Raw genomic sequence first — 10,575 nt, 5'->3', positions numbered from 1 at the left:
ATTTTCCCACTTTCCAGACATTAGATGACTTTTTCATAATTACACCACAGGCACCATATGCAGTTTAATTACCAACATCACACCTTTCCTCTCCTATTGTCTTTTGTACTGATTTCAAACATACATACATCACATGTTGGTAAAAGGGTCAAATGATGGGGAATGTACCCAATTTTAAAAAGTCACATCCTCGATCTGATTTATAATTTTTTTCCTCCATGACATCAGGGAGTTAACTTTCTGAAGAAGGATCAGAAAAACTGCTCTTTCTTCTGAAGTGGCAGAGAACCAATGTCTTTCCTTCACATGAAACCCACCAAGAGAAACAGAAGATGGTCACTACACATGAAGGATGCAATACAGAAAAATCCCAACACAAAAACAATTCCTATGTTGTTAGTGAGAACAAGAGTAAGTTTTTAAGAACAGGGAGTTATTGTTTTATGGGATCACCTGCTGCAAGACAAGCATTATTTTAATATAAATGTTCTGAGACATACCAGTAAGGTTGGCAGGTATATACATACACTGATGCAAATGTAATTTCACTGGACAAGTAGGCAAACACCTAAGCAGTTTATCCCAAACCCCTCCAGCAGAGCACAACCAAGTTTCAAAATTTCAGTTTTAAAATTAAAAAGATAAGGTTAAATACACAAGATCAATTTATGTAGTATATATTCACCCTCAGAACGTGCTGAAGATGTTTTGCGTAGTTCTGTTGCACAGAGGGTTCTTTCCCTGAGGGCACATAAGGAGCTCTCAAACTGTTAATAGGTCTCTATTTTGTAACAAAATAGTAATTTTAAAATCTTAAAAAAAAATACATTACCTTCAACATGGAAGATCTCACTATTTAAATATCCATGAAATAGACATACTAGTTTGCATACCCTTTTTTGGAAATACAAACAGTAAATAAAGTACATTGGAAGCATTTTAAATGTAATAAGCACATATTTATAGAAGGGTTCTGATATAAATTATATAACGATCATGTTCCTGTAATATCCTAGGCTAATTTATAATGTCAGAAATAAGTTAATGTAACATGGTTTAAAACTCTTGTTCCTATTCATTTCAGGTTACAGAATGAAATAAATAAAATGTCTTTGTAGGGATAGGGAGCACTGGCCATGGCATAAAGGTACAGTACTAACCCAAGGAAACAAAGTCAAAGCTACTGTGCTGTTATGCTACAAACATCTTCATACATTTGAATATTAAATAAATGTGTAAGATCTTCCATACTGACACCAGAATATCAAAACTACCCCCTTTGTTTCTCAGGTATATTTACAACTTATCAGTCACCTTATGAGCATGTTCATTAAGACAGGTATCAAACACCAGTATTTACTCATTCTGATCAAGAAATTTCAGGGAAATGTCAACCCTCCCACCCCTGGAAATGTGCACAAAACTTTTTATCAAAATCTTATCTGATACAATGCTGTGGTTTTGTAAAACAACTAAATAGCTCAGACGACCAATAACATGATCCTGTTTAAGCATCTTGCTAGCAGGAAAAGCCCTTACATACAGTACACCTGGTGAAAGATCAGCTTGGCTTAAAATATTCCAGTACAATTTTCAGAGTAAACAACTTCACAGAAGTTAATTAAAAAAATAATAATAAAAGTCAAACTAATCTCAAAGAAACCGAGGGAAAACAAAGAGACAAACTATAGGTAAGATCACCAGGAAGGAATGCCCAGCTTTTGTTTCCAAATGTTGACTGAAATTTAGGTTTCAGTAAAATACCTCCCACAAATCTGGGGCATGGATGGTTGAACATACTTGCATACTTCCAGATGCCAGGTCCACTTTTCAGTCACATTTAGCAGGGCAGAAATTATTTGTGTTTTTAAGTATGAATAAAGGTTAGCCAATGTCCTATTATTACATGGTTCATAGTCTTATCAACCTAACAGTCAGAAAACAAGGAAAATTAAACCCCAACGTGAAGTAACAACAAACAATATTTAACCAAGATATTGCAATGAACATCCAAATTAATTAGTTAAAAAAAAAAAGAAAACACAACCCAGCAATACCATCTTGTTAGTCAGTGCAAACACTACATACAGGGTTTTCTCAAGAAAGCTGAAAGCACCTGATTCTTTTGCCAAGTCATCAGATTCAATAACGTACAGGCTTAAATCTGCATTTTAAAAAACTGCCATTACATTAGTGCATAATTTATCAAAATTTTAAAAACGATTCTGCATAACTTAGGAGAATTTAATATCTAGTACATCAGCTGAAAGACTTAGGCACTTGGTTATATATTTAATTACTTACTTCAACAAGTAGCCTGTGTATAAATATTAACAAAGCAGAAACTATTCTTGAAAAATGGAAAACTAAAAAAATTTCAATGCTACAGATAAAAGCACTGCACCACACTCCTACATATAATGCAGTAAAGAAAGCTAGTATATAACCCTGTAAAATTCTATGGTAAGAACGTCTAACTCCACTCTTCAAAGTAAAAAAAAAAAAAAAAAAAAAAAAAAAAAAGAAAGAAAGAAAAAGGAAAAAAAAAAGAAAAAAAGGGAAAAGAAAGAAAAATTTTAAAAAATTCATGCAAAGTCCCATGAAAAAGATAAATAAAGCAGCTGGAATGAGATGGAAATTTCTCTCAGCAAAACATAAAAATAGAAATAAATAAGTTAATTAAAGTCTACTTTCACTAGATGTATCATTGTAGGATCCTGCTAGTTTAATAACTGAGTTGTTAATTTTCTATAGAAGCCATTTAAAATAGGAAATGGCTCAGTTACTGCACCGGATTGCTACAAACTCATAAAAAGCTGCTTGAAGCTTAAGTTAAATGTCCAAATTCCAATCACCTCTGGAAAGTGAACGTGTTACCCTAGTAAAGTAAATTTTCTTTTTTTTCATAATGCTAATGCAAGAGGGCTTGAAGTATCAAAGAGTCCACAGGAAATGGATGCCCCCAGTAATATCTTTTTTAAAAAAAATATACATTATATAATATATATTATATATATAAAAAGCTAGTGTAAATGCTTCCATGGTATGGTCACAAATTTGAAGGATGAACCTCCTTTCAGCTGTTAACCATCTTCCCATTTGCAACAGGTTTTAAAAAGTCGTTTTTATCTTCAGACATAACATGAGTTTTCAGAATGAGGTTGCCAACACTGACGGATGTGGTGATGGGGAGACAACTTGCATTGCCAATGGACACTGGGAGTGGCTGGCTAAAGCAAGAAGTTACCGGCAGAATTGTTTTTTGCTCCTCCCTGGGAGAAAATAAATGACGTTGAAAACAAATTAGCTTTAAGTGAAAACTTTAAAGAATAACCATACACGCTTAATTAATACAAGTCGTAACAAACCTGAAGAGCCCCTCACAAAGACGTCTTTATCACTAAAAAGTATCAGCGTTCACTAAAAAAAAGTCCCATTTTCCAAAAATATTTAAAAAATTAAAATATTGATTAAGGCCAACAAATTATCAAGTTCAAGCCTAACCGATATTTTTGACAGTAATTATATAAAATGGCAATATTAAATCCAAGAATACCTTAATATGATTTTTAAAAAGGGAAACCCTACATCTCGTCTTAATTCTCCATTGTGCCATCTAGAAGTCAGCCTACCAGACTGAGGAAGTATAACTTGATGCTGGAGCATGAGGACAAACTTTTATCCCAACAAAAAGCAAGTTTCAGGCAACTTAAATGGGCTACTCTGTTCGTTCAAATTTCCCTCTTCTCTCCTACAAATCCAGACTGACCTAATCATTGTCCTATTACACAGGGTCTTCCCCTCACAGAATAAAGCCAAAAACGCACTGAACACTGCATCTATTTCTCTTTAAATATTCACAGCCTATGTCCACTGGTTAGGAATTATCTGTCTAACACTCACAGAATCACATGGTCTTCACCTAAACTCTGTCTCTTCTGCTCCAGCGGCTCCTTTTGGTGCTGCTGGACTGGGTGCCCATTTTCCACTGCTGTTCCATTCAGCAACTGATCATTTTGAGAACTGATACCAAGCTGTATGTCCAGGATCTCCTACGAAAATAAAATGTTGATCTTTCACTATGAAAGTATTTTATACTTTAATTTCCAATGGAAGAAAGCCTCCTAAATATCTAATTGTGGTACTTACTTCAATTTGTTCCCCTTGTCCATCAGGTTCATCAGTATCAAGTGCTGAAAGCTCTAACTCAATATCCCTATCAGGCTTAGTATCGCTTGCATCTTCTGTGTAATCACTCTGTAATTAAGAAAAATGCTAATTTATACCTGTGGAAGCTGGGGCTTCCCTTTTATTTTTTTTTTTATTTTTTATTTTTTTAATGATAGTCACAGAGAGAGAGAGACAGGCAGAGACACAGGCAGAGGGAGAAGCAGGCTCCATGCACCGGGAGCCCGACGTGGGATTCGATCCCGGGTCTCCATGATCGCGCCGTGGGCCAAAGGCAGGTACCAAACCGCTGCGCCACCCAGGGATCCCTGGGGCTTCCCTTTTAGATGAAACCGGGAAGCCCAAAGATTGAAATAATTATATAAGAAATCTGGTACTACAATGTTATTTCTATCCTGAGGTTTTAATTTTTTTTAATTTTCTTTATTTTTATTTATTTATTCATGACAGACACAGAGAAACAGAGAGAGGCAAAGACAGGGGCAGAGGGATAAGCAGGCTCCATGCAGGGAGCCCAATGCAGGACTCGATCCCGGGTCTCTAGGACCATACCCCAGGCCAAAGGCGAGGCCAAACTGCTGGGCCATCAGGGCTGCCCTCTATCCTAAGTTTTAAAAGCAATCATCCACTAGAAAAAGGCACACTTACATGCACTAAGTAGTGGCATAAACCAACATAATCGCAAACATCAAATGCATTAAGCATGAAGCTGGGAGGTTGTTTCTTTACCTCTCCATTTCTCAGTTCAATTTCTTTGCTTAGAAGATTTAAGGAAAGGTGACGGCCTTCATCCAGGGAATTCCACTTCTGCTGCATGGCCAGAGCATTGGCCTCCCTTTGAAGAAGCAATGAGTTACTCTTGGCCTATAGGAAAAAGGAAAAAAAAAAAACAAAACAAAACGAAAGTTAGCTTCCAACCACAGCTTCAACTGCCATTTTATTTTGTAAGCTTTCAAAGCTGAGCAACAGAGTCTACCTGCTGAAGTTCAATGCTCAAAAGGTCTCCAGTACTGGAATGCTTTCGATGACCAGATATATCGGTAACAATGAATCTGTCCCTTTAAAGAGAAACAGGTTTACAGTTATAAAAGTGAAATTGATGAAGTAACTGAAGCATTAATGGCCACACACCATACATGTTTTCTGTAATGGATCAACCCTGTAAATTTCAGTCATCGTTCCAAAGGTAATTTTTTTTTTCAGAAATCTGTTATATAGCTAAAATCATCAAAACATACTTCACAAATAACAGGGGGGTAGGATCTATACTCTGAGGATACATACAAGTCTGAGAATAGAGTATCCAAGAGAATTAAGAGTAACATTACCGTTCAATATAGTGTGCTGATGATGTGGCCTCGTTACCATATGCACTCCACCTTGAATCAACAGCATTGACATAAGGAACATAATCTACAGACGTGCAGAAAAAATAATGATCAGAAAAGTGAAAAATCAGTATATAAATGTGAACATATACTTTTAAGAAAAGACCCTATCTTTATCCAATCAGCCATGCTCTCCTAGCTAAGCCATTTAATTCGGAGCTTCCTGTGATTGTTAAATGGAGGTAAATATTCTGTACTTCACAAAATGAGGATTAAAAAGCACAGTGTTAGGGATGCCTGGGTGGCTCAGCAGTTGAGGGTCTGCATTTGGCTCAGGGCATGATCCCAGGGTCTTGGGATTAAGTTCCGCATCGGGCTCCCCATGGGGAGTCTGCTTATCCCTCTGCCGATATCTCTGCCCTGTGCGTCTCTTGTGAATCAATAAATAAAATCTTAAAAAAAAAAAAAAAAAAAAGCAGACAGTGGTAGGACATATCAGATGAGGTATTAGTAAGCAGAATTACCTGATACACTGATAGGCTTAGTGGCACTTCCTTGGGAAGCAGTGGCCTGGACAGGATCCGTGGTATGGTAACCTGTACGTGAAGATCTGGAAATTGCACCCCATTTTGAGATGATAGGTCCATCACTAAATGGAATTATTGGGTCTTCTTCTTTTGTCCTTCTCTGAGTTTCAAATAAATGCACTCTTCTCTTAACATCTCCACTGTCCAGGTCCTGCATAAACCAAAGAAAATCAATAAAGGGATTGTCAGCTATTACCTCAGCTAGTAATATACAGATAGATGCTTTCAAAAGACATGTAATTAAGTTTTCTGATAAATTTAACTCTATCTATAGATCTCAACGGTAACCCAACACCTAATCCAACATCTATTTTAAACTACTGAACTATGCTCAAATAATTTAAATTTTTTTTTATTGGAGTTCAATTTGCCAACATATAGCATAACAACCAGTGCTCATCCTGCCAAGTGCCCCCTCAGTGCCCATCACCCAGTCACCCCAACCCCCTGCCCACTTCCCCTTCCACTACCCCTTGTTTCCCAGAGTTAGGTGTCTCTCATGTTTTGTCACCCTCACTGATATGTTCACTCATTTTCTCTCCTTTCCCTTTATTCCCTTTCACTAATTTTTATATTCCTCAAATGAATGAGACCATATGTTTGTCCTTTTCCAATTGACTTATTTCACTCTATGCTCAAATAATTTAAACATCAAATGCAATTTATTTCAAACTTACTTAAATACAACTCTGCTGCCTTACAGAGGACTTATATAGCAACAGTGTGAAAATGAAAGCATTGAATCACTCTAAAACTTGAGTCAATATGCATGATATCCCCCTACCCCCCTAAATCATACCATTAATACAGCATTTGAATTAGCAATTACATCTCTGGGCTCTGAATCGATGGCATTTATACAAGAGCCTATGGTGCCACAAGACCAGGGAGAATAATGAGAAAGATGATCTTCTTCAAATTTTGTACCACTCACACTCTCAGAGAACTGATAAAAACAAAACAAAAAAATAGCAAAGCCAATTAGTACAAATCTTAAACTTACAAATTTGTAACTAATACAAAGTATTAGAATATACAGGACTTCATAGAGAACTAAATCTGTAACTAATACAAAGTATTAGAATATACAGGACTTCATAGAGAACAACTAAATCTTCAGTAATTAATAAAAAAAATTGTCATAAGTATTTTTTGGGTTTACATTACTATTTGGGTTTACATTATTAATAGAAAATTTATTTATTTATTTTTTTATGATAGTCACAGAGAGAGAGAGGCAGAGACACAGGCAGAGGGAGAAGCAGGCTCCATGCACCAGGAGCCCGACATGGGATTCGATCCCGGGTCTCCAGGATCCCGCCCTGGGCCAAAGGCAGGCGCTAAACCGCTGCGCCACCCAGGGATCCCTAGAAAATAGAATGATTTCTTTTTGTCCTTTCAAGTACTCATAAGAAACCTGATACTATCAAAACCAATCAATAAATACTTACAGCATGCCTCTAACATGAATGAGGTACTCCAAAAAAATAATAAAAAAAAAAAAAAACACATACAGACACCACAGTCGGTACTGAGGTTTATAATTCTCCTGAAAAAATACCAACATGTAAACATGGGAGTATAACTGATAAACCATGTAGGATTAAATTAAAAAAAAAAAAAGAACTCAAAAGCAGCTCTCTTGAACTAGAAGAAAAAAATTGGACAAATTTTAAAGGGACTGTGAAAATTATTACTGGATCAGAATATTAAAGTTTAATAATCATTAAATCTAGTTTAATGATTGTACAGATATAGAAAGCCAAGATCAAAAAGATTAAATTACTTAACCAAAGTCATATTACTAGCAAATGGCAGAACTGAGTGTCACGAAAAAAAAAATTTTTTTTTTTAAAGTAATCTCTATACCCAATGTGGGGCTTGAACTCATAACTCCAAGATCAAGAGTTGTATGCTCTATGCACTGAGCCAACCAGGTTCCCCAGGGAAATACTAATTTCTTAAAGCACAGAATGAAAAAAAAAAGTAAATGCATCTTTGTATCAAGCAAGCGGCAACTCTATTACTCTATTGTTAAGATATTTAGCTGCTTTGAAGAAGTCTAAGTTAAAAAAAATTTTTTTTTTAATTTAGTTGAGAGAATGAGTAGGGGGAAGGACAGAGGGAGAAGCTGACTCCCCACTGAGCAGGGAGCCCAAAGAGAGGATTGACCCCAGGACCCTGACATCATGATCTGAGCCAAAAGCCACCATTTAACCAACCAAGCCACCCAGGAGCCCTAAAGAAGTCTAAGTTTGATGAGAAATTTGGATTTAGTTAAAAAATTCAATGGTTTATTGAAATATTTATGGATAAAAAAATATGATGTCTAGGATTACTTCAAATTAATCCAGAGGGAAGAGAGGGTACAAATGAAACAAGACTGACTAAGTAGATAATTGGGGATGAGGGTACAGGGGGTTTATTATACTACCGGGTCTACTTTTGTATGTGTTTTAAATTTTTCATTACAAGATTTTAAAAAGTTTTTTTTCCTATTAGAGCCTGTAGGAATAGAAAATAAGCCAAGTTAGAGGTATTTAAAAAATAATAATGTTTTGTTCAACATATAAAAATACTGAAAAAGGGCACCCTGAAATGATCCTGGTAAAAAACTTGTTTTGTAACAAGAACAACCATTAACAGTGATGTAAAACTGCACAAATAAAACAGTAGGCATTTCTGCACCACTTGTAAAAAGTAGGGAAGAGATGCCTCTGCTAGACCAAGATTCAAATCTCAGTTACTTACAGGCTGAATTTACTTCTTGGGCAAATTACTTAATTTCTCTGAGTAGGATTCCTAAAAAAAATACAGACTTATTACCTGCCCCCTAAGATTTTTGTGAGAATTAAATAAAATAACATTATGTAAATACTTAGTACAGTGCCTGGCACAAGTAGGTGCTCAATAAATGGTAGATATAAATCTGATTAATTAAAATCAAAAAAACAATGAGAACTACACTGCTGGAAAGATTTTCAATTCTTGGTGGGAAAAAGACTGACTTCATGGTCTTCAGAGTCTCACAATGCCTAACTGTAGTGCTCATTACATGCTCAAGTGTTCAAAGAACAAAGCAGACTCGACTGTATACCAAATCACTGCAAAACAGCCCACATAGCTAAGCCTGGTTTGAAGGAGTGTTCTGAGGTCAGGTGTCTGACCTGTCCTTGCAACATCAAGTGATTAAGACCTTTCTTACATCAGTGCGAAAGTCTACACTGAATAGAGGAGAAGGTGGTGTTGGCGACTGTGTTGCCACAGGAAGAGTTGAAGAGACAAGAGGTGTTTTCTGAGTGTGGTACTGTGCCCACTGCTCTGGCTTTCTTCTTATCTGCTCCTCGCAACTGGTCTTCAAATGACCACAAGGTTCCTAAGGGGGGATAAAAGAAACAATCTTAATCATCTAGGGAGCAGTAAATAAATTTAACTATGCTCTGTGGAAATAATGTAAACAGTTCATCATTGTGGGGACAAAAAAAAAATACAGTAAAGAAGTCACCTTAGCCTGTTCTCCACGCATTTAAATGGAAGGGTTAATATTTCATCCAGCGATGTTAAAAGTAGTATCTGAGCACTCAGTTTTCTGGTTTAGGGAAGTCATTTCTATATACATGGAATACTGAAAATAGGCCCTGTCTTTGTATTTTGGAGATTTCTTTTTACTTTCCCATCAGTTTCCTATCCAAGCATTAACATTTATTGAGCATTAATATGTATCAGGTCCAGTTCTAAAGGCTTTGTTTTTCTAATTTAATCCTCACAACAGCCTTATGAGGTAGGTACTACTAATTACTGCCATTAAACATGAAAAACCTGACACAGAGAAGTCAAGTAACTTCTGTAAGTCACACAATTCATAAGTGGAGGAGCCAGAAACCTATACCTGGGTGGTACGACAAGTTTGACAGCAGGCTCTTACCCACTATACTACTGTAGCACTCTCCTATTTCCACCATTACTTACCCTTGGTAAAGGCACACTTGTCCTTGGCTCACTTGGTGGCTGACAAGCCACTGAATAATACCCATCTAATGAGTTATATCTTTCCCGCAAAGACGTCTGATAAACAGACGAGTGCATCACATCCATTGGAGGTAAAGAATTGCTTCTAATAATGTCATCTCGTTGGTACATAGGTGGGCGCCAGATGCGCCTGCTGTCGTACACAGGAGCATACATTCCAGAAGGTACTGGAGGAACTGGTCCATACGGCTGCGGAGGAGGAGGTTGGTAAGGAGAAGAATTCATTCGATCTCGAGGGGAAAATGTACTGTAATGATCAGCATATGGCATAGAAGCAGGTGGGAGGGAGGACTCTGGAACATTATTGGACCTCACAAAGCGAGGAACACAGGGAGCCACACCAGCTGGTACCGTTGGAGGTGGTGGGTAGTATCCTTGAAAATTAGAAAGAGGAATATTTAATGTAATCCCAGCAAAATCCAACATCTTATAAAGGTTTAAGT

General features: G+C 36.7%; 1 protein-coding gene across 4 annotated transcripts in view; it reads right to left on the bottom strand.

Annotated features, from left to right (window-relative positions):
* Positions 1–2,571: 2,571 nt before the first annotated feature.
* RC3H2 (ring finger and CCCH-type domains 2) overlaps positions 2,572–10,575 on the bottom strand; it is a 46,977-nt gene continuing 38,973 nt past the window's right edge. For 2 of the 4 annotated variants that reach the window (XM_055336784.1, XM_055336792.1), the window contains exons 12-21: positions 10,073–10,506; positions 9,309–9,479; positions 6,903–7,049; positions 6,041–6,254; positions 5,517–5,601; positions 5,165–5,246; positions 4,918–5,052; positions 4,150–4,257; positions 3,904–4,052; positions 2,572–3,272 (exon numbers count right to left, since the gene is read on the bottom strand). In XM_055336784.1, the coding sequence (XP_055192759.1) occupies positions 3,077–3,272; positions 3,904–4,052; positions 4,150–4,257; positions 4,918–5,052; positions 5,165–5,246; positions 5,517–5,601; positions 6,041–6,254; positions 6,903–7,049; positions 9,309–9,479; positions 10,073–10,506 (1,721 nt within the window). In that variant the 3' untranslated portion in view covers positions 2,572–3,076. The remainder of the gene's footprint in view (positions 3,273–3,903; positions 4,053–4,149; positions 4,258–4,917; positions 5,053–5,164; positions 5,247–5,516; positions 5,602–6,040; positions 6,255–6,902; positions 7,050–9,308; positions 9,480–10,072; positions 10,507–10,575) is intronic. The other 2 variants (XM_055336807.1, XM_055336799.1) reach the window with 2 other exon arrangements.

This window comes from Nyctereutes procyonoides, unplaced genomic scaffold, assembly GCF_905146905.1.
Source record: "Nyctereutes procyonoides isolate TBG_1078 unplaced genomic scaffold, NYPRO_anot_genome, whole genome shotgun sequence".
In the NCBI taxonomy this organism is placed as follows: Eukaryota; Metazoa; Chordata; class Mammalia; order Carnivora; family Canidae; genus Nyctereutes; species Nyctereutes procyonoides.
The sequence above is the reverse complement of the archived record's forward strand: the minus strand, read 5'-3'. Positions and strand labels throughout refer to the sequence as shown.